Genomic DNA, 26,416 nt, shown 5'->3' with positions numbered 1-26,416 from the left:
CGCACAGCCACAATGTCTCCCTTATAGAGTCTCAGCCTAGCAGGCTGCCGCGCCGCTCCCCCCTGCGGTCTCACTTCTCGGCGGCCACAATGTGTCCTGTGTCTGCACGGCGTCCTGTGTCTGCACGGCGTCCTTGGCAGGATGCCGTGCCACTTACTTTCTGCGGCGCTCCGACGCCGCCACTCTCCAGCGGCGCTCCGGCGCCGCTATTCTCAGGCGGCGCTCCGGCACCGCGATTCTCTGGCGACGCTCCGGCGCCGCGATTCTCCGGCGCCGCGATTTTCCGGCGGCGCCGGCCTCTAATTTAGGTCCCGGCTTCTGCCGGGGCCTACCTCTGGCGCCGCGACCCCGCCAGTTCCGTTCGGACAGCCTTGGCAGACTGCCGCTCTTCTCAGACTCTGCGGCGCACTGCTCCGGCGCCGCTGTTCCCTTCTCCGGCGGCGCCGGTCTCTAATTTATGTCCCGGCTTAGGCCGGGGCCTACTTCCGGTTTCTCGGCTCCTCACTTCCGGTTCTGCGGGCGGGCTTCTTTCCCGCCCGACATACTGCGCCCTGCCCACCGGCGCCTCTGCGTCTGGCTCCACCCCCTTCCTCGTGGGTCCCTCGGCCGGTGTGCACCGCTTCTCACAGCAGCAGCACTCGCATCTTCTGTGGCTCAGCATCGCAGAATCAGCACCTCAGGGAAGTTCTCCGCCGAGGACAAGTGGGACATCTTCCAGGACCGGGTCCGTGAGTAGCTGCACTGCAGACTGACACCCCCCTCTGCCCACTGTCCCCTAACCCACTGGCATCTTCAGGGTCCCTAAAAATGTCTACCTCTAAAGGGGGCCGCTCTCGTCCCCCTACCTCTTCATCCTCTGCCTTAGTCACGTACTTTGCATGTTCGTCCTGTAACAGCAAACTTCCCTCAGGTCAGTCCTCCCCGCTGTGTCAGTCCTGCAGCAACCCGATTGTTCCCACCGCCCAGGATCCCCCGGCTGTTCCGCCCGAGAGTGATCCCCCCATCCCAGGCTGGGCCGCTTCTCTGTCACAATCGGTGGCCGATTTAACACGGGTGTCTCAAACCCTGGTGTCCGCGCTGGATCGGTTACCCCTGCAGACCCCTGCAGTGGCCAGCGGGTCGCAGGAACCGCCGCCCGAGCCCTCCTTGATTAGCCACAAAAGGTCCAGACAGGAACGTCGGTCTGAGTCCTCTTCGCGTTCCATCTCGCCGCACGGCCCTCCCCCGCGGTTGGTGTCGCACCGTTCCTCCTCCCCTGAGTCAGGCGAGGCTTTATCTGATGCGCCCTCAGAGGAGATGTCGGAGTTGGATCCTAGCCAAATCGCCACCATGAGTGAGTCGGTCCAGAACCTCATTCGGGCTATAAACCAAACCTGTGGCATTAAGGATCCCTCTACGTAACCCGCAGATCAGGCGGTTTCGTTTAGACGGGCCAAACCACCTTCAAGATTTTTTGCCCCTCATCCTGAATTCGAGGAAATCCTGACCAGAGAGAGAGAGAATCCGACCAGACGTTTTCAGAGGGGAAAACGCCTGGGGGTGTTATATCCTTTTTCACCAGATCTTACCGCCAATTGGACGGTCTCTCCCTCGGTGGATCCACCTGTGTCCAGGCTGTCCACCAACACGGTGCTCCCACTGTCCGGCGGAGCGTCTCTGAAGGATTCTAACGACAGAGTTATAGAATCCTTCGCAAAATCTGCCTTCGAAGCGGCTTCAGCAGCGCTATGCCCGGCCTTTGCTTCCACTTGGGCCTCAAAATCCATCTCAAAATGGGCCAAGGATCTGCGGCGAGGTATCCTGGACGGGGCTCCTCCCGCGCAATTAGCGGAACTTGCCAACCAGATTTCCCACGCTGGTGAATACCTGGTTTCCGCCTCCCTGGATGTCGCGTCTTGTGCGGCTCAGGCTTCCAGCAATGCCGTTGCCATCCGCCGGACCGTTTGGCTCAAGGCCTGGCAGGCGGACTTGTCCTCCAAAAAGTCCCTCACTAGTCTGCCCTTCCAGGGCTCTCGTCTCTTTGGTTCCCAGCTGGACCAGATCATTAAGGACGCCACTGGGGGCACAAGTTCCCTTCTCCCCCAGGCTAAACCTCGTCGCCCTCCTCCTAGACGGCAGTTTCGCTCGTTCCGGCCTTTTCGTCGCTTCGCTGCGTCAAACTCCTTTTCCCAGCAGCAACAGAGGCCACAGGCACGTCAAGAGAAGAAGGCGGTGTCCTTCAGGCCCACTCCGTCCTGGCGTCCTCGCTATTCCCAGGGTAGATCGTCCAGGCCCAGGACTGGAAGATCCACTTCCGCATGACTCTCGGCAAGACTCCAGCCCAACTCCCAGGTTGGGGGGCCGTCTTCTCCGTTTCAGGGACGTCTGGATTTCCGCAGTAGAGGATGCATGGGTCAGGGAAGTTGTGTCTTCGGGATACAAAATAGAGTTCGCCTCCCGACCCAGAGATCGTTTCTTCCAATCTCGTCCTCCAAAAGATCCCGCTTTGGTTCCGGGCTTCTTCGCAGCCATCGCTTCTCTGCTCAAATCCGGGGTAATCGTTCCCGTCCCAGAAAAGGAACGGTACACGGGTTTCTACTCGAACCTCTTTGTGGTACCGAAAAAAGACGGCAAGGTTCGTCCCATTCTGGACCTCAAATTGTTGAACAGGAGGGTTCGCCTGAGACACTTCAGGATGGAATCCCTTCGTTCAGTAATTGCTTCCATGGAGGCTCAGGAATTTCTATGCTCTATAGATATCCAGGACGCCTACCTACATGTTCCAATATTTCCCGGACATCACCGTTTCCTGCGCTTCGCAGTGCAACAAGATCATTTTCAGTTCGTCGCCCTGCCGTTCGGTCTCGCAACCGCGCCAAGGGTGTTCACGAAAATCATGGCGGCGCTGATGGCCATTTTGAGAGTCAGAGGCTTGGTTCTGTTTCCATACCTCGACGACATCCTCATCAAGGCTCCGTCCTTTGCTCAGGCCCACGAAAGCTTGTCCATTGTTCTCGACACCTTATCCCGTTTCGGATGGCTGGTCAACCGGAAGAAGTCCTGCCTTATTCCTTCTCAGCGCATCATCTTTCTGGGCATGCTCTTCGACACTCGTCAGTCCAGAGTCTTCCTTCCCAAGGACAAGAGATCCACCCTTTGTCGGGACATTCTCTTGCTCCAGGGTCCTCGGCCTCCCTCCCTCCGATCGGCCATGAAGGTTCTGGGGAGGATGGTAGCTACCTTGGAAGCGATTCCCTTCGCCCAATTCCATTCTCGACCCCTTCAGCAAGCCATTCTGTCTCAGTGGGACAGGTCGGTCTTCTTCCTGGATCGGCCGATCAGACTCTCCTTTCGGGTCAAGCGGTCTCTCAACTGGTGGCTGACGTCTCCTCTCATCTCCCAGGGCAGGTCCTTCCTTCCGGTTCACTGGCAGGTGGTGACAACGGATGCCAGCCTGATCGGCTGGGGTGCGGTTTTTCGCCACCTGACGGTTCAGGGCCGTTGGTCGCTGCAGGAGTCCGCGCTGCCGATCAACGTCCTCGAAATTCGGGCCATCTTTCTGTCCCTCCGCCATTGGGAAAGGATTCTCAGGGGCCTTCCAGTCCGGATCCAGACGGACAATGCCACGGCTGTGGCATATGTCAACCATCAGGGGGGGACTCGGAGCTCCTTGGCCCTTGCCAAGGTGTCCAAGATCCTCCTTTGGGCAGAGGCAACGGTTCCGGTGATATCCGCGGTGCATATCCCCGGCGTAGAAAACTGGGCCGCCGACTTCCTCAGCCGCGAGGGTCTCGCGGCAGGGGAATGGTCCCTGCATCCGGAGGTCTTCCATCAGATTTGTCTTCGATGGGGAACTCCGGATGTGGATCTCACGGCGTCTCGGATCAACAGGAAGGTTCCACAATTCGTCTCCAGGTCACGCGACCCTCTCGCAGTGGGCGTCGATGCTCTGGCCATTCCTTGGTCACAGTTCGAGATGCCCTATCTGTTCCCACCCCTTCCATTACTTCCCAAACTGTTGAAGAAGATCAAAGCGGAAGGGGTGCCGGTCATCCTGATCGCCCCGGATTGGCCCAGGAGAGCTTGGTTCGCGGAGCTCGTCAACCTTCTCGCGGACGCTCCCTGGTGCCTTCCAGACAGGCCCGATCTGCTGTCCCAGGGTCCGATCTGCCACCCGAATTCTCGGTCGCTCAGTTTAACGGCGTGGCTGTTGAGACCGCGGTTCTAAGAGCGTCCGGCCTTTCGGACCGGGTCATTCACACCATGATTCAGGCTCGGAAGCCTTCGTCTTCCAGGATCTACTACCGCACCTGGAAGGCCTACTTCCGTTGGTGCGAGTCCAACCGCGTGCCGCCTATGGTTTTTTCCCTGCCTTCTCTTTTGGCCTTCCTTCAGGCAGGACTGGATTCGGGCCTGGCTCTTAGTTCCCTGAAGGGTCAGGTCTCTGCGCTTTCCATCCTCTTTCAGAAGACCTTGGCCTCTCGGCCACAGATTAAGACCTTCTTTCAGGGGGTAGCCCACGCCGTCCCGCCGTACAGGGCCCCTGTGGAGGCATGGGACCTAAACCTGGTACTGGACGTTTTGAAGGTTTCTCCCTTTGAACCTCTTAGGGAGATTCCTCTATCAGTTTTATCTTGGAAGGTGGCCTTTCTTGTGGCCATCACGTCCATTCGCCGCGTTTCCGAGCTGGCGGCACTGTCTTGCCGCCCTCCGTTTTTGGTCATTCACCAGGACAAGGTGGTCTTCCGACCTCCACCTTCTTTTCTTCCTAAGGTGGTTTCCACCTTCCACCTCAACGAGGACATCGTTCTACCTTCCTTTTGTCCAGCTCCGACTCATCCTCTGGAGCGATCGTTGAACAAGCTGGACCTAGTCAGGGCAGTGAGGATTTATCTGGATAGAACATCCTCTTTCCGGAAGACGGATTCATTTTTCGTCATTCCTGATGGCACGCGCAGAGGCCAGCCGGCTTCTAAAGCGACTATTGCTCGCTGGATCAGAACGGCAATTTTGGAGGCTTACCGGGTCAAGAACAGAGTGCCCCCTCCTGGGATTAAGGCTCACTCTACCCGGGCAGTCGGCGCCTCCTGGGCGGTGCACCACAGGGCTTCCGCCCTACAGCTTTGCAAAGCGGCAACTTGGTCTTCCATCCACACGTTCGCCAAATTTTACAAGGTCCATACCTACGCATCGGCGGACGCCAGCCTAGGCAGAAGGATCCTGCAGGCGGCAGTGGTGAGTCCTCTGACCTGATGGAAGTCTGTTTTCCCGCCCTTGGGACTGCTTTGGGACGTCCCATGGTTCCTGTGTCCCCCAATGAGAGGCGATAAAGAAAACAGGATTTTTGGTTGCTTACCGTAAAATCTGTTTCTTGAAGCCTCCATTGGGGGACACAGCACCCTCCCAATGTTTTTGTTATATGTTCTCTGACTGTTCTCACGTTTACAGTTCTCAAGTTTGTGGTTATGGTTTTTCAACCTTGTTCTTTCTCCTACTGCTTTCTCACTAACTGAAGAGTTTAATGCCAGTCGGTGGGGTGTACACTGCAGAGGAGGAGCTAATTTTTTTATTTGCATAGTGTCAGCCTCCTAGTGGCAGCAGCATACACCCATGGTTCCTGTGTCCCCCAATGGAGGCTTCAAGAAACAGATTTTACGGTAAGCAACCAAAAATCCTGTTTTTAGCCCATTCTGCAGTTAAAACACCCTCCAGTTCTTTGAGCGACGATGGCGGCGGAAATCAACGTCTAACTTGAATCTCTAAAATCGACCATAAATGCTCAATAATGTTGAGGTCTGGGGATTGTGGGGGCCAGATGAGATGCTCAACTTCATTAGAATGTTCCTCATGCCATGCTTTAACCCCTTCCCGACCTGTGACACAGCGTATGCGTCATGAAAGTCGGTGCCAATCCGACCTGTGACGCATATGCTGTGTCACAGAATGATCGCGTCCCTGAAGATCCGGTGAAAGGGTTAACTCCCATTTCACCCGATCTGCAGGGACAGGGGGAGTGGTAGTTTAGCCCAGGGGGGGTGGCTTCACCCCCTCGTGGCTACGATCGCTCTGATTGGCTGTTGAAAGTGAAACTGCCAATCAGAGCGATTTGTAATATTTCACCTAAAAAAATGGTGAAATATTACAATCCAGCCATGGCCGATGCTGCAATATCATCGGCCATGGCTGGAAATACTAATGTGCCCCCACCCCACCCCTCCGATCGCCCCCCCAGCCCCCCGATCTGTGGCCCGCTCCCCTCCGTCCTGTGCTCCGCTCCCCCGTCCTCCTGTCCGCTCCCCCCGTGCTCCAATCACACCCCCCCGTGCTCCAATCAAACCCCCCCCGCACTCCGATCCCCCCCCCGTGCTCCGATCCACCCCCCTTGCACACCGATCCACCCCCCCTGCACACAGATCCACCCGCCCGCACACCGATCACTCTCCCCCATGCTCCGATCCCTCCCCCCCCGTGCTCCGACGCCCCCCCGTGCCCTGATCTCCCCCCCTTATACTTACTGATCCTGGCGGGGTCCGTCCGTCTTCTTCCCCGGGCGCCGCCATGTTCCAAAATGGCGGGCGCATGCGCAGTGCGCCCGCCGAATCTGCCGGCCGGCAGATTCGTTCCAATGTGAATTTTGATCACTGTGATATAATCTATCACAGTGGTCAAAATAAAAAAACAGTAAATGACCCCCCCCATTTGTCCCCCATAGATAGGGACAATAATAAAATAAAGATTTTTTTTTTTTTTCACTAAGGTTGGAGTTAGAACTAGGGTTAGGGTTAGGGGTAGGGGTAGGGTTAGGGGTAGGGGTAGGGTTAGGGTTTCGGTATGTGCACACGTATTCTGGTCCTCTGCGGATTTTTCCGCAGCGGATTTGATAAATCCGCAGTGCTAAACCGCTGCGGATTTATGGCAGATTTACCGCGGTTTTTCTGCGCATTTCACTGCGATTTTACAACTGCGATTTTCTATTGGAGCAGTTGTAAAACCGCTGTGGAATCCGCAGAAAGAAGTGACATGCTGCGGAATGTAAACCGCTGCGTTTCCGTGCAGTTTTTCCGCAGCATGTGTACAGCGATTTTTGTTTCCCATAGGTTTACATTGAACTGTAAACTCATGGGAAACTGCGGCGGATCCACAGCGTTTTCCGCAGCGTGTGCACATACCTTTAGAATTAGGCTATGTGCACACGGTGCGGATTTGGCTGCGGATCCGCAGCGGATTGGCCGCTGCGGATCCGCAGCAGTGTTCCATCAGGTTTACAGTACCATGTAAACATATGGAAAACCAAATCCGCTGTGCCCATGGTGCGGAAAATACCGCGCGGAAACGCTGCATTGTATTTTCCGCAGCATGTCAATTCTTTGTGCGGATTCCGCAGCGTTTTACACCTGATCCTCAATAGGAATCCGCAGGTGAAATCCGCACAAAAAACACTGGAAATCCGCGGTAAATCCGCAGGTAAAACGCAGTGCCTTTTGCCTGCGGATTTTTCAAAAATGGTGCAGAAAAATCTCACACGAATCCGCAACGTGGGCACATAGCTTTAGGGTTAGGGGTGTGTTGGGGTTAGGGTTGTGGTTAGGGTTACGGCTACAGTTGGGATTAGGGTTAGGGGTGTTGGGGGGTTAGTGTTGGCGTTAGAATTGAGGGGTTTCCACTGTTTAGGCACATCAGGGGGTTTCCAAACGCAACATGGCGCCACCATTGATTCCAGCCAATCTTTTATTCAAAAAGTCAAATGGTGCTCCCTCCCTTCCGAGCCCCGACGTGTGCCCAAACAGTGGTTTACCCCAACATATGGGGTACCAGCATAGTCAGGACAAACTGCGCAACAATTACTGGGGTCCAATTTCTCCTGTTACCCTTGAGAAAATAAAAAATTGCTTGCTAAAACATCATTTTTGAGGAAAGAAAAATGATTTTTTATTTTCACGGCTCTGCGTTGTAAACGTCTGTGAAGCACTTGGTGGTTCAAAGTGCTCACCACATATCTAGATAAGTTCCTTGGGGGGTCTAGTTTCCAAAATGGGGTCACTTGTGGGGGGTTTCTACTGTTTAGCCACATCAGGGGCTCTCCAAACGCGACATGGCGTCCGCAGACCATTCCATCAAAGTCTGCATTTCTAAAGTCACTACTTCCCTTCTGAGCCCCGACGTGTGCCCAAACAGTGGTTTACCTCCACACATGGGGTATCAGCGTACTCAGGAGAAACTGGGCAACAATTACTGGGGTCCAATTTCTCCTGTTACCCTTGAGAAAATAAAAAAATTGCGTGCTAAAAAATCATTTTTGAGGAAAGAAAAATGATTTTTTATTTTCACGGCTCTGCGTTGTAAACGTCTGTGAAGCACTTGGGGGTTCAAAGTGCTCACCACATATCTAGATAAGTTCCTTGGGGGGTCTAGTTTCCAAAATGGGGTCACTTGTGGGGGGTTTCTACTGTTTAGGCACACCAGGGGCTCTGCAAACGCAACGTGACGCCCGCAGACCATTCCATCAAAGTCTGCATTTCAAAACGTCACTACTTGACTTCCGAGCCCCGACATGTGCCCAAACAGTGGTTTACCCCCACATATGGGGTATCAGCGTACTCAGGACAAACTGGGCAACAATTACTGGGGTCCAATTTCTCCTGTTACCCTTGAGAAAATAATAAATTGCTTGCTAAAACATCATTTTTGAGGAAAGAAAAATGATTTTTTATTTTCACGGCTCTGCGTTGTAAACGTCTGTGAAGCACTTGGGGGTTCAAAGTGCTCACCACATATCTAGATAAGTTCCTTGGGGGGTCTAGTTTCCAAAATGGGGTCACTTGTGGGGGGTTTCTACTGTTTAGGCACACCAGGGGCTCTGCAAACGCAACGTGACGCCCGCAGACCATTCCATCAAAGTCTGCATTTCAAAACGTCACTACTTGACTTCCGAGCCCCGACATGTGCCCAAACAGTGGTTTACCCCCACATATGGGGTATCAGCGTACTCAGGACAAACTGGGCAACAATTACTGGGGTCCAATTTCTCCTGTTACCCTTGAGAAAATAAAAAATTGCTTGCTAAAACATCATTTTTGAGGAAAGAAAAATGATTTTTTATTTTCACGGCTCTGCGTTGTAAACGTCTGTGAAGCACTTGGGGGTTCAAAGTGCTCACCACATATCTAGATAAGTTCCTTGGGGGGTCTAGTTTCCAAAATGGGGTCACTTGTGGGGGGTTTCTACTGATTAGGCACACCAGGGGCTCTGCAAACGCAACGTGACGCCCGCAGACCATTCCATCAAAGTCTGCATTTCAAAACGTCACTACTTGACTTCCGAGCCCCGACATGTGCCCAAACAGTGGTTTACCCCCACATATGGGGTATCAGCGTACTCAGGACAAACTGGGCAACAATTACTGGGGTCCAATTTCTCCTGTTACCCTTGAGAAAATAATAAATTGCTTGCTAAAACATCATTTTTGAGGAAAGAAAAATGATTTTTTATTTTCACGGCTCTGCGTTGTAAACGTCTGTGAAGCACTTGGGGGTTCAAAGTGCTCACCTCACATCTAGATAAGTTCCTTTCGGGGTCTAGTTTCTAAAATGGGGTCACTTGTGGGGGGTTTCTACTGTTTAGCCACATCAGGGGCTCTGCAAACGCAACGTAACGCCCGCAGAGCATTCCATCAAAGTCTGCATTTCAAAATGTCACTACTTGACTTCCGAGCCCCGACATGTGCCCAAACTGTGGTTTACCCCCACATATGGGGTATCAGCGTACTCAGGAGAAACTGTACAACAACTTTTGGGGTCAAATTTCTCCTGTTACCCTTGGGAAAATAATAAATTGCAGGCTAAAAAATCATTTTAGAGAAAATAAAATTTTTATTTTATTTTCATGGCTCTGCGTTATAAACTTCTGTGAAGCACTTGGAAGTTCAAAGTCCTCACCACACATCTAGATTAGTTCCTTTGGGGGTCTAGTTTCCAAAATGGGGTCATATGTGGGGGATCTCCAATGTTTAGGCACACAGGGGCTCTCCAAACGTGACATGGTGTCCGCTAATGATTGGAGCTAATTTTCCATTTAAAAAGCCAATTGGCGTGCCTTCCCTTCCGAGCCCTGCCGTGCGCCCAAACAGTGGTTTACCCCCACATATGGGGTATCAGCGTACTCAGGACAAACTGGACAACAACATTTGCGGTCCAATTTCTCCTATTACCCTTGGCAAAATAGGAAATTCCAGGCTAAAAATCATTTTTGAGGAAAGAAAAATTATTTTTTATTTTCATGGCTCTGCATTATAAACTTCTGTGAAGCACCTGGGGGTTTAAAGTGCTCAATATGCATCTAGATAAGTTCCTTGGGGGGTCTAGTTTCCAAAATGGGGTCACTTGTGGGGGAGCTCCAATGCATAGGCACACAGGGGCTCTCTAAACGCGACATGGTGTCCGCCAACAATTGGAGCTAATTTTCCATTCAAAAAGTCAAATGGCGCGCCTTCCCTTCCGAGCCCTGCCGTGTGCCCAAACAGTGGTTTACCCCCACATATGAGGTATCGGCGTACTCGGGAGAAATTGCCCAACAAATTTTAGGATTCATTTTATCCTATTGCCCATGTGAAAATGAAAAACTGAGGCGAAAAGAATTTTTTTGTGAATTAAAAAGTACTTTTTCATTTTTACAGATCAATTTGTGAAGCACCTGAGGGTTTAAAGTGCTCAATATGCATCTAGATAAGTTCCTTGGGGGGTCTAGTTTCCAAAATGGGGTCATTTGTGGGGGAGCTCCAATGTTTAGGCACACGGGGGCTCTCCAAACACGACATGGTGTCCGCTAACGATGGAGATAATTTTTCATTCAAAAAGTCAAATGGCGCTCCTTCCCTTCCGAACCTTACCATGTGCCCAAACAGTGGTTTACCCCCACATGTGAGGTATCGGTGTACTCATGAGAAATTGCCCAACAAATTTTAGGATCCATTTTATCCTGTTGCCCATGTGAAAATGAAAAAAATTGAGGCTAAAAGAATTTTTTTGTGAAAAAAAAGTACTTTTTCATTTTTACAGATCAATTTGTGAAGCCCCCGGGGGTTCAAAGTTCTCACTATGCATCTAGATAAGTTCCTTGGGGCGTCTAGTTTCCAAAATGGGGTCACGTGTGGGGGAGCTCCAATTTTTAGGCACACGGGGGCTCTCCAAACGTGACATGGTGTCCGCTAAAGAGTGGAGCCAATTTTTCATTCAAAAAGTCAAATGGCGCTCCTTCCCTTCCAAGCCCTGCCGTGCGCCCAAACAGTGGTTTACCCCCACATATGAGGTATCAGCGTACTCAGGACAAATTGGACAACAACTTTCGTGGTTGTTTCTCCTTGTACCATTGGGAAAATAAAAAAAATGTTGCTAAAAGATAATTTTTGTGACTAAAAAGTTAAATGTTCATTTTTTCCTTCCATGTTGCTTCTGCTGCTGTGAAGCACCTGAAGGGTTAAAAAACTTCTTGAATGTGGTTTTGAGCACCTTGAGGGGTGCATTTTTTAGAATGGTGTCACTTTTGGGTATTTTCAGCCATATAGACCCCTCAAACTGACTTCAAATGTGAGGTGGTCCCTAAAAAAAATGGTTTTGTAAATTTCGTTGTAAAAATGAGAAATCGCTGGTCAAATTTTAACTCTTATAACTTCCTAGCAAAAAAAAATTTTGTTTCCAAAATTGTGCTGGTGTAAAGTAGACATGTGGGAAATGTTATTTATTAACTATTTTGTGTCACATAACTCTCTGGTTTAACAGAATAAAAATTCAAAATGTGAAAATTGCGAAATTTTCAAAATTTTCGCCAAATTTCCGTTTTTATCACAAATAAACGCAGAATTTATTGACCTAAATTTACCACTAACATGAAGCCCAATATGTCACGAAAAAACAATCTCAGAACCGCTAGGATCCGTTGAAGCGTTCCTGAGTTATTACCTCATAAAGGGACACTGGTCAGAATTGCAAAAAACGGCCAGGTCATTAAGGTCAAAATAGGCTGGGTCATGAAGGGGTTAACAGAATAAAAATTCAAAATGTGAAAATTGCGAAATTTTCGCCAAATTTCCGTTTTTATCACAAATAAGCACAGAATATATTGACCTAAATTTACCACTAACATGAAGCCCAATATGTCACGAAAAAACAATCTCAGAACCGCTAGGATCCATTGAAGCGTTCCTGAGTTATTACCTCATAAATGGACACTGGTCAGAATTGCAAAAAACGGCAAGGTCTTTAAGGTCAAAATAGGCTGGGTCATGAAGGGGTTAACAATTCTAGCTGTATGAATTGGTGCATTATCATCCTGAAAGATGGCGTTCTCCTCCGGGAACAGTGCTTGAACCATTGGATGCACTTGTTCGCCCAAAATGCCTAAATAATCTCGGCTGTTAATTCTTCCATGAAGGGATATACTTGGCCCGGCGGATCTCCACGAAATAGCACCCCAGATTTCACAGAACCTCCGCCATGCTTTACGGTTGGGAGAAGGCAGTCTGGATGGAATGCTTATTTCAGCTGTCTCCAAACGTACACTCGGCCGGAGGTCGGAAACAGGGTAAACGATGAATCATCTGAGAATATCACAGGTTTCCACTGCTCGAGGGACCAATTCTGGAGGTTTCTACACCACTCTAAACGCTTGGAAACATTTGTCATTGAGAGCGGCGGTTTTCTAATTGCAGCTCTTCCGTGGAATCCAGATTTGTGCAGCTCCCAACGAACAGTTTTTGTGGAAACTGGGTTCTGTAGGTGTTCATTGAGCTCAGCAGTGATTTTCGGAGCAGTGGTCTTGCGATCCTCTCTCACAATTCGCTTTAGAGTCCAACACTCTTTCTCAGTCAACTTTGACTTTCGACCGGACCTCTGCTTTGCTGCGGACGTTTTTCCTTCTCTTTCAAACACAGTCAGTACTTTGGAGACAGTACCTATTGACACGCCAAACATTCAAGCACTTTCTGTTACACCAGCGCCTGCCATACGAGCACCAACAATTTGGCCACTTTGAAAATCCGAGAGGTCTGCCATTGGTATCAGGTTCTTACAATTCTGCAAAATAAACAGTTAATTTACATACACATATCACATAACACAAATAATCAACTACAAAACATCTATAATATAACGCTGGGAGCGTCACTCTGTCCGAAGCCTCTATAGACTGCGCAAGCGCAAGCGCCGGCGCAGTCTGGGCCTCACAGAGCGACGCTCCCGGGAGATCGCGGTATGCGTAAGCACTGAACGCATACCGCGATCTCCACCGGAGAGTCAGGGACCGCCAGGAGGGAGGGTAAGTATACTCACCTTTCCCGGTTCCAGCGCTGCTTGCGGCTCCGTCTCCCGGCTCTGGAGGGCGCGGACTGCGCAGGCGCCGATTCCTGCTGCCGGAATCGGCGCCTGCGCAGTCCGCGCTTTCCGGCGCCATTTTCTTGAAGACACACTCCGGCTCCACTGCAGGTGTGTCTTCAAGAAAATGGCGCCGGAAAGCGCGGACTGCGCAGGCGCCGATTCCTGCTGCCGGAATCGGCGCCTGCGCAGTCCCCGCTTTCCGGCGCCATTTTCTTGAAGACATACCTGCAGTGGAGCCGGACGATAGGTGAGTATGGTATTTTTTTTTTTTTTTTATATGGCAGCAGCATTCGGGGGCATACACACTGGAGCGGGGGGCATATAATACAATGGTGGCGCAGGATGGGAGCAGCACATGACAGAACGGGCGCAGGATGGCAGCAGCACATGACAGAACGGGCGCAGGATGGCCGCAGCACATGACAGAACGGGCGCAGGATGGCCGCAGCACATGACAGAACGGGCGCAGGATGGCCGCAGCACATGACAGAACGGGCGCAGGATGGCAGCAGCACATGACAGAACGGGCGCAGGATGGCCGCAGCACATGACAGAACGGGCGCAGGATGGCAGCAGCACATGACAGAACGGGCGCAGGATGGCAGCAGCACATGACAGAACGGGCTCAGGATGGCCGCAGCACATGACAGAACGGCCGCAGGATGGCCGCAGCACATGACAGAACGGGCGCAGGATGGAGCAGCACATGACAGAACGGGCGCAGGATGGCCGCAGCACAAGACAGAACAGGCGCAGGATGGCCTCAGCACATGACAGAACGGGCGCAGGATGGCAGCAGCACATGACAGAACGGGCGCAGGATGGCCGCAGCACATGACAGAACGGGCGCAGGATGGCAGCAGCACATGACAGAACGGGCGCAGGATGGCAGCAGCACATGACAGAACGGGCGCAGGATGGCAGCAGCACAAGACAGAACAGGCGCAGGATGGCCTCAGCACAAGACAGAACAGGCGCAGGATGGCCTCAGCACATGACAGAACGGGCGCAGGATGGCAGCAGCACATGTCAGAACAGGCGCAGGATGGCCGCAGCACATGACAGAACGGGCGCAGGATGGCAGCAGCACATGACAGAACGGGCGCAGGATGGCAGCAGCACATGACAGAACGGGCGCAGGATGGCAGCAGCACATGACAGAACGGGCGCAGGATGGCAGCAGCACATGACAGAACGGGCGCAGGATGGCAGCAGCACATGACAGAACGGGCGCAGGATGGCAGCAGCACATGACAGAACGGGCGCAGGATGGCAGCAGCACATGACAGAACGGGCGCAGGATGGCAGCAGCACATGACAGAACGGGCGCAGGATGGCAGCAGCACATGACAGAACGGGCGCAGGATGGCAGCAGCAAATGACAGAACGGGGACGCAGGATGGCCGCAGCACATGACAGAACGGGCGCAGGATGGCAGCAGCACATGACAGAACGGGCGCAGGATGGCAGCAGCACATGACAGAACGGGCGCAGGATGGCAGCAGCACATGACAGAACGGGCGCAGGATGGCAGCAGCACATGACAGAACGGGCGCAGGATGGCAGCAGCACATGACAGAACGGGCGCAGGATGGCAGCAGCAAATGACAGAACGGGGACGCAGGATGGGAGCAGCAAATGACAGAACGGGCGCAGGATGGGAGCAGCAAATGACAGGATGGGAGCAGCAAATGACAGAATGGAGGCGCAGGATGGGAGCAGCACATGACAGAATGGAGGCGCAGGATGGGAGCAGCACATGACAGAACGGGGGCGCAGGATGGGAGCAGCACATGACAGGATGGGGGCGCAGGATGGAGCAGCACATACCAGGATGGAGACCATATACCAATATAAATGCTCGCCACCCGGGCGTAGAACGGGTTCAATAGCTAGTTACCATATATCACGGCTGCATGTTTATAACATGTTCGAAGATTATGATGACAAAACGTTGTGTTTCCAATATTTAGTCCAACACACACGCACGTTGGACAAGATAATGGAAACACCTAACATTTTGTCACATGTGATAAACATGCAAGCCGTGACATATGGCAATGTTTTGTAGTTGATCATTTCATTGACAATGAAATTAGATAAAAAATTTACATATATATATATATATATATATATATATATATATATATATATATATATATATATATATATATATATATATATATATATATAATTTTTAATCTGATTTCATTGTCAATCCTTATATTTATATACGATCATGCTGCACTAAGAATAACGTCACTCTCATCAAAGCAGAAGTGTGTAATATGTGAGGAAACCATTGAATCAGTGATTCCTGACTTACATGCCCTTATCACAAAGTATATATCCGGCCTTTCCCAGAATATATTTTAGGCTATGTGCACACGTTCAGGAAAGTATGCAGAATTTTCCTGAACAAAACCGGACTTTTTCTGCAGGAAATCTGCATGCGTTTTTTTTCTCGCATTTTTATTGCATTTTTGCACTTTTTTTTGCGAATTTTTTGTGCATTTTCCGGAGCTTCCCAATGCAATAAATAGCGGCAAAAACGCAAAATGAATGAACATGGTGCACTTTTTACCGCAATGCGTTTTTTTTGTCGCGGAAAAAAAAGCAGCATGTGCACAAAAATTGCGGAATGCATTAAAAATGATGGGATGCTTATATATGCGGTTTTTATCGGAAAACGGCTGAAAAAACGCGACAAATGCAAAAAATCCTGAACGTGTTCACATAGCCTTAATTCTTCCATAGGCTGCAATCTGCTAGACGGAGGCCACAAGTTTAGTTCTTTTGGCTTCTGCCTGGCCAGTCTCCTGTTGCATACCCTTTACTTAACTGTATGGCTATGTGCACACTTTGCAGATTCCACTGCGGATTTCTCCGCAGCGGAATTGCAAAATCCGCAGTGAAAACCCATCGCGGTTTTTACTGCGGATTTATCGCGGTTTTTACTGCGTTTTCTTCTGCGGATTTTCAACTGCAGTTTTCTATTGGAGCAGCTGAAAATCCGCAGAAAAGAAGTGACATGCTGCGGAATGTAATCCGCAGCGTTTCCGCGCGGATTTTTCTGCAGCATGTGCACAGCGTTTTTTGTTTCCCATAGGTTTACATTGAAATGTAAACTCATGGGAAACTGCTGCGGATCCGCAGCGGTCAAATCCGCTGCGGATCCGCAGCAAAATCCGCAAAGTGTGAATATAGCCTATAAGTGAGCACAACAGACTGCACTCTCCTATATGGAGTGCCATAGCAAGAAAAAAAATTTCCTTACAGTATACTTATTTTTTTTCAGTGGTTTTCTATATTGGACAGATGCCTAAATATCCAGAGTGTGGCCACTATGAAGCATATAGGTCCTGGGCGTATGTGCCTGACAGTGGCCTCTAAGGCAGTCTGCACCAGGCCTTGGTTGCTTTTTCTTTCCTCATGTGAAATAATAGAAACTGAACCTATTGACCTTTTAGATGTGAGTTTAATCTGCAGGTAAATGGCATTAGAATCTTTTTAGACCGCCTTACTGGGGCAGCTGCTACAGGTAGAAAATGAACTTCTATTTTCCCTGCAGCCACTCGCTTCCAATTGTTGGGGCGATGTTGGGAGAGGTTACAGTCACCGATCACTACACAGTGAGTGTGGCTGTAATTACTCCCCGACACGTTGATTGACAGCCTGCTCTGCAAACATATGAGCAACTTGTCAATCGGACCTTGTTTCACAGGTGTCTGGACGACGCTTTAGTCTGTTAAAGCAGATCTGTCACCAGATTTCACAATACAAACTGCATATATTACTAAATGGTCTCCTAAACCTGCTAAGGTTGCTGCATTTACTGGGAAAATGATTGTCAGAATAGCTGTATAAGCCTTTATAAAAGTTTACCTCTGTGTTGCCCACTTACTCTGATTGACCCTCCTCCCTGCTGAGATCTCTCACTGCTCACTACAAGCTGCAGCGGACAGTCAGGCTGAATACACTTGGACTCTTGAATTCTCACTTTTTCAGTTGCACTCCTGAAATCACTCTAATATCTAGATTATGCAGCCATTGTGATGGTTTGCAATGTAAATACTCCAGTGTCCTTGGGTTTAATAGATCTATTTAATAATGTGTGCAACTTTGATTGTGAAATCTTGTGAGAGCCACCTGTGACGTGTAGGACTACTTGTGTGGTTGGATCATCTTCATACCTGTGCATGGTACATTACTTTATATTTTGGTTCAATTCTGTAGTATGTGATCGGTCATCTAACTTCTTGTTTTGTATTCTGTAGGGATCCCTCATCTTCCCCCCAGGACCTTTCTGAATGTGTGGAGCTCCTCTTGAGCTTGGAGGAACCAGCTCATCTCCTATGTGACGAATTTCTTGCCCACGGACGTGGACGGTTGGCTTCCCACCTCTCCGAGTTACAAGAGGCTAGTGATATTCTGGAGTTTGTTGACCGGGGCTGCGGTGGATTTATAAGTGACGCCTGTCTCCTGGCAGCTTCTTACCAAAGCCTTTTCTGCAAGGAGCCAGGAGGCACCGCTCAAATGGCTGAGGAAAAGCTGACCCGGTTCTTAGATGAACTGAGCGAGGGTTACTTTGAATTGGTAGAGAAACGCCTGCGAGAAGAGAAGAATCCTGGGGACAACTCTCTCCTAGTAAGAGCCTTGGACCGATTCCACCGACGTCTTCAGGCACCGTCTAAGTTAGTTCCAGGATGCAGCTTTAATAGAAGGGGCACTGAGATTGTAGTAAGGGCAGCACAGGAGCGCTTATCTCAATACCTGCAAGCCTTGAAAGACTTCTTCCAGGGTTGCATTACTGATGTTAGACAAGCCCTTGCTGCTCCAAGGATTCCCGGGAAAGAATCGCCAGCACTGGGTGACTTATTATCGGTGCTTTCCGGATCCGTTCTCAACCAAATTAAATCGGTTTTGGCTTCTGTACATCTCTTCACAGCTAAAGACGTGGCTTTCTCAGACAAGCAATACTTCAAGGTGAGCAGAAGATGAAATCTAGGGGTGGATGGTTGTCCTGTTTCTCACCTCTTACTCTAAGGCCATGTTCACACGTTGAGTCGGGTCCCTGCGGATTCTCCCACAGCGGATTTGATAAATCTGCAGGGCAAAACCGCTTTATCACGTTTTGTCCTGCGGTTTCCGCTGCGGGATTTCCTACTATTGATGCTGCATATGCAGCATCAATAGTAATGTTAAAAATAAAAAAAATCATGATATACTCACCCTCTGACGTCCCGATCTCCTCGGCGCTGCAGGCGGCGGTCCGGTTCCAAAGATCCTGTGCGAGAAGGACCTTCGTGACGTCACGGTCATGTGACCGCGACGTCACCGCAGGCCCTGCTCGCACAACAACCCAGACCGGACGGCCGCGTGCAGCTCTGAGAGGTGAGTATAACATTATTTTTTATTTTAATTCTTTTTTTAACCACAAATATGGTTCCCGGAGATGAGTCTCCTCTCCTCCACCCCGGGTATAACCCGCACATTATCCGCTTACTTCCCGCATGGTGGGCACAGCCCCATGCGGGAAGTAAGCGGATCAATGCATTTCTATGGGTGCAGAATCGCTGCAATTCTGCACAAAGAAGTGACATGCTGCGGGTTGTAAACCGCTGCATTTCTGTGTGTTTTTTCCCGCAGCATGTGCACAGCGGTTTGCGGTTTCCATAGGGTTTACAGGTTACTGTAAACGCAATGGAAACTGCTGCGGACCCGCAGCATCAAAATCGCCGCGGTTCCGCGGTAAAAACCGCAAAGTGTGCACATAGCCTAATAGACCTTTCATTTATATTTTCTTCCCAGGGTGAGTTCTGCAGTCAGGGCGTCAGAGAAGGATTGATCGTAGCTTTTATCAAGTCCTTGTGCCAGACAGCTCGACAGTTCTGTGATTCCCCAGGGGAGAAAGGAGCTAATACTCCTCCACTGCTCCTGTTGCTTCTTTCTCGCCTCTGCCTGGACTATGAGACATCAACCATTAGCTACATACTGACTCTAACAGATGAACAGTTTCTGGGACAGGTAAAAAAAATATGCTGAATTTCCAGCGTATATGCTCGTGTGAATAAGCCTCAGCTTTTCAATATTCCTTTTTTTTTTTTTTTTTTAAATCGTAGAAATCAACTTTGTTCATTTCTCATTTGTTTAGGACCGCTCTCCGGTTACCCCCGTCAGCACTCTCTGTTCCTTAGCTCGATCCACAGCCCAGACCCTCCTCAATCAATATGTAAAGTCTCAAGGGCTGGTCATTTCTCAGATGTTACGCAAGAGTGTCGAGACCAGGGACTGGGTGACCACCATTGAACCCCGAAATGTCCGAGCTGTCATGAAGCGAGTAGTGGAGGACATCACTGGCGTAGATGTGCAGGTGCGTTTCGGCTTTCTTGCAGATTTTTTTTACTTTTTTTTGCCTACTTTTGAACCATTCTTATTTTTCTCCTTAGCAGACTGCCAAATCTCTGCTGCCAGGTCTCTTCTTATATAATTCACTCACTTTGCAAAATAAAAAAATATGGCAAGTTATTAATTAATGGAAAGAAGGGTCGGGGTTGTGGATGATGGGCGCTGGGCACGCCTGGTTATTGTACTAGTCCATGTGATATAATACACTCAAAGAACAGAAGGAGGAAGGTCCCTTCAGCTCATTCCCAGCATAGCGGCACTCCCAGACTCCACTGTGCAGATGATTGCGCACCACCCCATTTAAGGGCCCAGGTCTGTGGTGTAGGTTTCTGCACACCGGGTGGTCAGGAGTGTTGCTGTGGAGGAAGATACTGTGAAGGAGCATTAGGATTACTGCTCCTTTATTCCGAAGATTGGTATGAACGTCGCATTTACACCTTTCTGAGGATTGGTGTGAACATGGCGTTTGCACCCTCACCATTGACCCCATGTGATGGCATATCTTAGTTCGTTATTGCTTATTTTTATGTCGAACATTCTTTTTTTTTTTTATCTTTTTTTTTTTTAACTGTAAATTTTTATTGAAGTTTTAACAATTTTGACAAAAAGAAAAAAGGAGAGTCAAGCCTTTACAGAAAAAAGCAGAGAAAATAAGGATAATGTCAATAACTCCCCAATCAGACTACAAAGTACAACCTAAACAGATTATCAAGCAATTAACCCAATTTTAAACAGACAATAAGACCGGACATACAACATACGGAGAGAGGGGGAAGGGGAGAGAGTAAGTGTCAGAGAAAGGGAGGATCCAGCAATCCCATAACAAGTTAAGGTACCTTCACACTGAACAACGATAACGATAGCGATCCGTGACATTGCAGCGTCCTGGATAGCGATATCATTGTGTTTGACACGCAGCAGCGATCAGGATCCTGCTGTGAGATCGCTGGTCGGAGCTAGAAGGCCAGAACTTTATTTCGTCGCTGGATCACCCGCTGACATCGCTGAATCGGCGTGTGTGACACCGATCCAGCGATGTGTTCACTGGTAACCAGGGTAAACATCGGGTTACTAAGCACAGGGCTGCGCTTAGTAACCCGATGTTTACCCTGGTTACCATTGTAAAAGTAAAAAAAAAAAAAACAGTACATACTTACATTCCGGTGTCTGTCCCCCCGGCGTCAGCTTCCCGCACTGACTGTGTCAGCGCCGGCCGTAAAGCAGAGCACAGCGGTGACGTCACCGCTGTGCTCTGCTTTACGGCCGGCCGGCGCTGACACAGTGCAGGGAAGCTGACGCCAAGGGACAGACACCGGAATGTAAGTATGTACTGTTTGTTTGTTTTTTTTTACTTTTACAATGGTAACCAGGGTAAACATCCGGTTACTAAGCGCGGCCCTGCGCTTAGTAACCCGATGTTTACCCTGGTTACCCGGGGACTTTGGCATCGTTGGTCGCTGGAGAGCTGTCTGTGTGACAGCTCTCCAGCGACCACACAACAACCTAAACAGCGACGCTGCAGCGATCGGCATCGTTGTCTATATCGCTGCAGCGTCGCTAAATGTGACAGTACCTTTAGTCACTTCTTTGTGCCCAAAAGTAATCGCATGGGGCCCATACCGAGTCAAAACTCTCCACACTCGCGTTCAAAATCGCCGTCATATGTTCCATCCTTCGGATGTCGTTGATTCTATAAAGCAAATGAAGGTGTGACGGCGGAGAAACCTGTCTCCAGTTGAGTGCGATCAAACATCTAGCCGTGGTAAGAATATGTAATGGCAGTTTAGCTGACTTTTTCCCATCCCCTTAAGAGTGAGACCTACTAGATATATAGATGGATCCAAATCCACATCAGTAAAGAGAACCTTGAAGATCTGCGAACCCACCTCCCTCCAAAAATTCCCAATCCCCGGACACGACCAGAAAATATGATACAGCGAGTCCACATCCGAGCCGCCAACACACATCTGGAATTGAGGGGTTCAGTCTGTGAAGTAAGTCAGGAGTGTGATACCAGAACAAAAATATCTTACACTGATTTTCCTTGTAACGGGTGCAGATGGAAGACTTAGCCGCCCTTTCCCAGATGATATGCCAATTTAGGGGCGAGAGTTCCCTTCTCAGAATTATTATTTATTATTGTAGCGCCATTTATTCCATGGCGCTTTACATGTGAGGAGGGGTATACATAATAAAAACAAGTACAATAATCTTAATATAAGTCATGACTGCTACAGGAGGAGAGAGGACCCTGCCCGCGAGGGCTCACAATCTACAAGGGATGGGTGAGGGCAGAACTGGTTGTGCAGTGGTTTGGTTGATCGGTGGTTACTGCAGGTTGTAGGCTTGTCGGAAGAGGCGGGTCTTCAGGTTCTATTTGAAGGTTTCGATGGTAGGTGAGAGTCTGATATGTTGTGGTAGAGAGTTCCAGAGTAGGGGGGATGCGTGGGAGAAATCTTGTTTCCTCTTGTGGGAAGAGGAGATGGGAGTAGAGAAGGAGATCTTGTGAGGATTAGAGGTTGCGTGTAGGTAAGTACCGGGAGACGAGGTCACAGATATATAGAGGAGACAGGTTGTGGATGGCTTTGTATGTCATGGTTAGGGTTTTGTAGTGGAGTCTCTGGGCAATGGGGAGCCAGTGAAGGGATTAACAGCGGGGAGAGGCCAGGGAATAGCGGGGGGACAGGTGGATTAGTGGGGCAGTAGAGTTTAGAATAGATTGGAGGGGTTCGAGAGTGTTCGAGGGGAGGCCACAGAGCAGGAGGTTACAGTAGTCTAGGCGAGAGATGATGAGGGCATGGACTAGGGTTTTTGCAGATTCTTGGTTTAGAAATGTACAGATCCGTGAAATATTTTTGAGTTGAAGGCGGCAGGAAGTGGAAAGGGCTTGGATATGTGGTTTGAAGGAGAGATCAATGTCAAGGATTACCCCGAGGCAGCGAGCTTGTGGGACTGGGGAGAGTGGGCAGCCATTTACTGTAATGATTAGGTTCGTTGGGGGGGTCACGTGAGATGGGGGGAAAGATGATGAATTCTGTTTTGTCCATATTACGTTTTAGATATCTAGTGGAGAAGGAGGACATTGAGGGATTCTGGTTAGTAGGGTGGTGATATCTGGTCCAGAAATGTAGATCTGTGGGTCATCAGCATAGAGGTGATACTGAAAGCCATGAGATTCTATGAGCTGTCCCAGGCCAAAAGTGTAAATGGAGAAGAGCAGGGGCCCTAGGACTGAACCTTGTGGGACTCCGACAGATAGGGGGCGAGGTGAGGAGGTGGTGTGTGAATGGGAGACACTGAATGTCCGGTCTGTTAGGTATGACGAGATCCAGGATAGGGCCAAGTCTGTGATGCCAAGGGATGAGAGGGTCTGTAATAATAGGGAATGGTCCACTGAGTCAAAGGCAGAGGACAGGTCCAGGAGGAGGAGGATAGAGAAGTGTTGCTTGCTCTTGGCGGTTAATAGGTCATTGGTGACCTTAGGGCAGTTTCGGTGGAATAGTGTGACCGGAAGCCAGATTGTAAGCGGTCGAAGAGGGAGCAGGAAGAGCGATGGGAGGACAGTTCAAGATGGACGTGTTGTTCTAGTAGTTTTGAGGCATGGGGGAGAAGTGATATAGGGCGATAGCTCGATACAGAGGAAGGGTCAAGAGAGGGCTTTTTGAGGATAGGTGTGATGGAGGCATGTTTAAACCTTAAGGGGAGAAAACGGCAGTTGTTAGTGATAGGTTGAAGAGATGGGATAGGGTTGGGATGAAGACTGTGGCGAGGTTTGGGATCAGGTGGGAAGGGATCGGGTCAAGTGAACAGGGATCGGGTCAAGTGCACAGGTGGTGAGATGCGATCTTGAGAAAATCGAACTTCTGTAATGGTGAAGAAGTTGGTTTTGGAGGTGGAGGGCTGGGCAGTTGAGAATAGATTCCCATTTGCATATGTAGGGGTGTTTTGGTTGCCGACCATCTTGGGGAGAGCTCAAAATTCTATAAATCTCTGAGATCAAATACTTGGTCGATGTCCCTCTTCTGCAAATCCTTTCAAAGTCAGTCAGCAGGGAAACTCCCGACGAGCTGAAAAGGGAAAGGGCAAAATGCCTGATCTACAGGAATTGATAAAATTATTTAATGGCAATAAAGAACTTGGATTGGACGTCATCAAATGAAAGCAGGTCCAACGTGTCCCCGTCTACTACATCTGCAAATCTAAACAAGCCCGCAGAGGACCAAGGGTGGGCCATCGCATATTTAAGACTAATTGGCAGCAGAGGTTGACATATAAATGAAACCATAGGCGAGTTGGGAGAGGCCAGACCAAACTTTCTCATACAGGAGAGCCAAATGTCTCTTGTGAAACGAACGGGGCCTAGTAGGGGCTCCGGGACTACACCGGTCCTCTTTAGCCATAGCAGCGAGTTTGGATGCACTGGCGCCAACCACAATTTCTCTATTTCTGCCCTCTTACTATATGCCCTAAAGGAAGCCCATGATGGGATTCTAAAAAAGTGAGCTGCCCAATAGTATTTAGTAATATCAGGGACCGAAAAACCTTGAACACTCGTTTTCAGTTGCATCATGACTGCTACGTGTGAACGCAGTCTTATAGTACTCCCAAAAGTACAAGCCATCCATCTGTTTATTTTCTCAGGTGGGGCTTTTATATGAGGAAGGGGTCCGGAAAGCTCACAGCAGCGATTCTAGTAAACGCACCTTCTCTGTGTATAGCAGCTCTCGGCTGCAGGGGCGATACGCTCAGAGCTACACTCCAAGGTATGTATATCGTCAGTACGAGTCTCTTACAGATTCTTATGACACGTGGGGCTTACATTTGGGTCCGCACGTCAACAAGTGGGCTATTAATTCTCTTCCGTTTCTACTACAAGTGCTCCTCTAGATACCAACCTTCTCAGCAACATCCAGAAGTTGTTCTCCGAGAGAATCGATATCTTCAGCACCGTCCAGTTTAACAAGGTAAAATTATTGTATCGCTTTTACCAATACCTACATATTAAAGGACTTTTTAGGATAGACCATCAGAATACGATTGGTGGGGATTCAACGCCATCAGAACTTATTCTTAAGGACTATTCCCACATTAAATGGTTAAAATAGTAAAAACACAACAGACGTTACAATTTACTTGATATTAAAAATACTCTCGATTCTGAAGAGTGCAGGGATTTTTTTATTATATTTTTTTGGTCATCGCTTACTTTGCCAGCCAACGCTGCAACCACTGAGTGGTGGCTGGCTTCGTAGGCATGGAGTCCAGCGCTTACAAGCTCTTTACTATAGAGCTTGTAAGTGCTGATCTAAAGTTGGCCTAAATTTCTGAATCTGACCAGCTTCAAGGCCCCGGCGCTCCTTTAATGCTGCAGAAGCAAGCCGCCTCATATAGCAGATTCAGAAGGCACACACCTCTGGTCAGCGTATCCACCGATAAACTGTCAATCAAGCAAAAGCTGCTTCAACCACCAGCAGCAAGCAAAAGGCTTGGGAGCGGTGCACTCCTGATTGATAGATAATAATTGTAGGACTCGGCAAAAGTAGCAAGCCAAGTGGCCTCTTTATAAACCCCCCTAAATTCTAATTGATCCAGTCTATTGTTGTAAGTTACTGATGAATGCTCCATAGATTATTTACAGGTCCAGCTGTTGCTTTATGTGAAAATGTGAGAATATAGATCATATACAGTATGTCAGATAATATTATGATCTGTTCTTAAGATGTTCATATTTAATTTTGATTTTCACGTTTTTCTTTCTCATTTTCTTCGTAACACTGTGGATCTGTTTCTCGCGTTTCAGGTGTCTATTCTTACAGGAATTATAAAGATCAGCCTTAAGACGTTCCTGGAGTGCGTCCGCCTGAGGACATTTGGCCGCTTCGGTCTCCAACAGATCCAGGTAGATTGTCACTACCTGCAGCTCTACCTGTGGCGCTTTGTCAGTGACGAGAATCTAGTCCATTGCCTTTTGGATGAGGTTGTCGGCAGCGCTGCTCACCGGTGTTTGGATCCGTCGCCCATGGAGCAGAGTGTGATAGAGGTGATCTGCGAGAGGGGCTGAATACCGGACACATCAAGATCTGTATATAACAAGAACGTATATAACAATAATTTAATAATAACTCGACCTGTGGCATGGCGTAAAAGCAGGAAGAGCACCCAACAAGGCGCACCACTGGGGGGCTGTATATATCTGAAACGCACATTTGTGGGAGCTATATGTACATTGCAAATAAAGTCTTGGTATGGCCAAATACTAAAAGGCAGAATGTTGCATGAAAACTTGCTGCAATATTAAAGGCACAATACTAAAGAAATGTCACAAATGCATAATGTGCTTGGCCGTACCATGGTACGTGAGGTTGCATGTTTGTGCGCTGGCCGTCCCTTGGTACGTGAGGTTATATGGTCGCGCTGTCCGTACCGTGGTACGTGGTTATATGGACGCGCTGCCCGTACCGTGGTACGTGAGGTTATATGGACGCGTTGTCTGTACCTTAGTACGTGAGGTTATATGGATGCGCTGTCCATACCGTGGTACGTGAGGTTGTATGGAAGCGTGCTGGCCGTACTATGGTACATGAAGTTTTATGGAAGTGTGCTGGCCGTACCATGGCACGTGTGGTTATATGGACGTGCGCTGGCCGTACCGTGGTACGTGA

At 49.3% G+C, this 26,416-nt stretch overlaps 1 protein-coding gene across 1 annotated transcript in view; it reads left to right on the top strand.

Moving 5' to 3' along the window:
• Window positions 1-26,016, top strand: part of VPS51 (VPS51 subunit of GARP complex) — a 31,546-nt gene extending 5,530 nt beyond the window's left edge. Inside the window, exons 5-10 of the mRNA XM_069739452.1 lie at window positions 17,624-18,332; window positions 19,158-19,373; window positions 19,501-19,719; window positions 24,396-24,517; window positions 24,631-24,718; window positions 25,555-26,016. Of these exons, the coding sequence (XP_069595553.1) occupies window positions 17,624-18,332; window positions 19,158-19,373; window positions 19,501-19,719; window positions 24,396-24,517; window positions 24,631-24,718; window positions 25,555-25,815 (1,615 nt within the window). The 3' untranslated portion in view covers window positions 25,816-26,016. The remainder of the gene's footprint in view (window positions 1-17,623; window positions 18,333-19,157; window positions 19,374-19,500; window positions 19,720-24,395; window positions 24,518-24,630; window positions 24,719-25,554) is intronic.
• The last annotated feature ends 400 nt before the right edge of the window (window positions 26,017-26,416 follow it).

The sequence above is a fragment of the Ranitomeya imitator genome, chromosome 9, assembly GCF_032444005.1.
Source record: "Ranitomeya imitator isolate aRanImi1 chromosome 9, aRanImi1.pri, whole genome shotgun sequence".
NCBI classification, from domain to species: domain Eukaryota; kingdom Metazoa; phylum Chordata; class Amphibia; order Anura; family Dendrobatidae; genus Ranitomeya; species Ranitomeya imitator.
The sequence above is the reverse complement of the archived record's forward strand: the minus strand, read 5'-3'. Positions and strand labels throughout refer to the sequence as shown.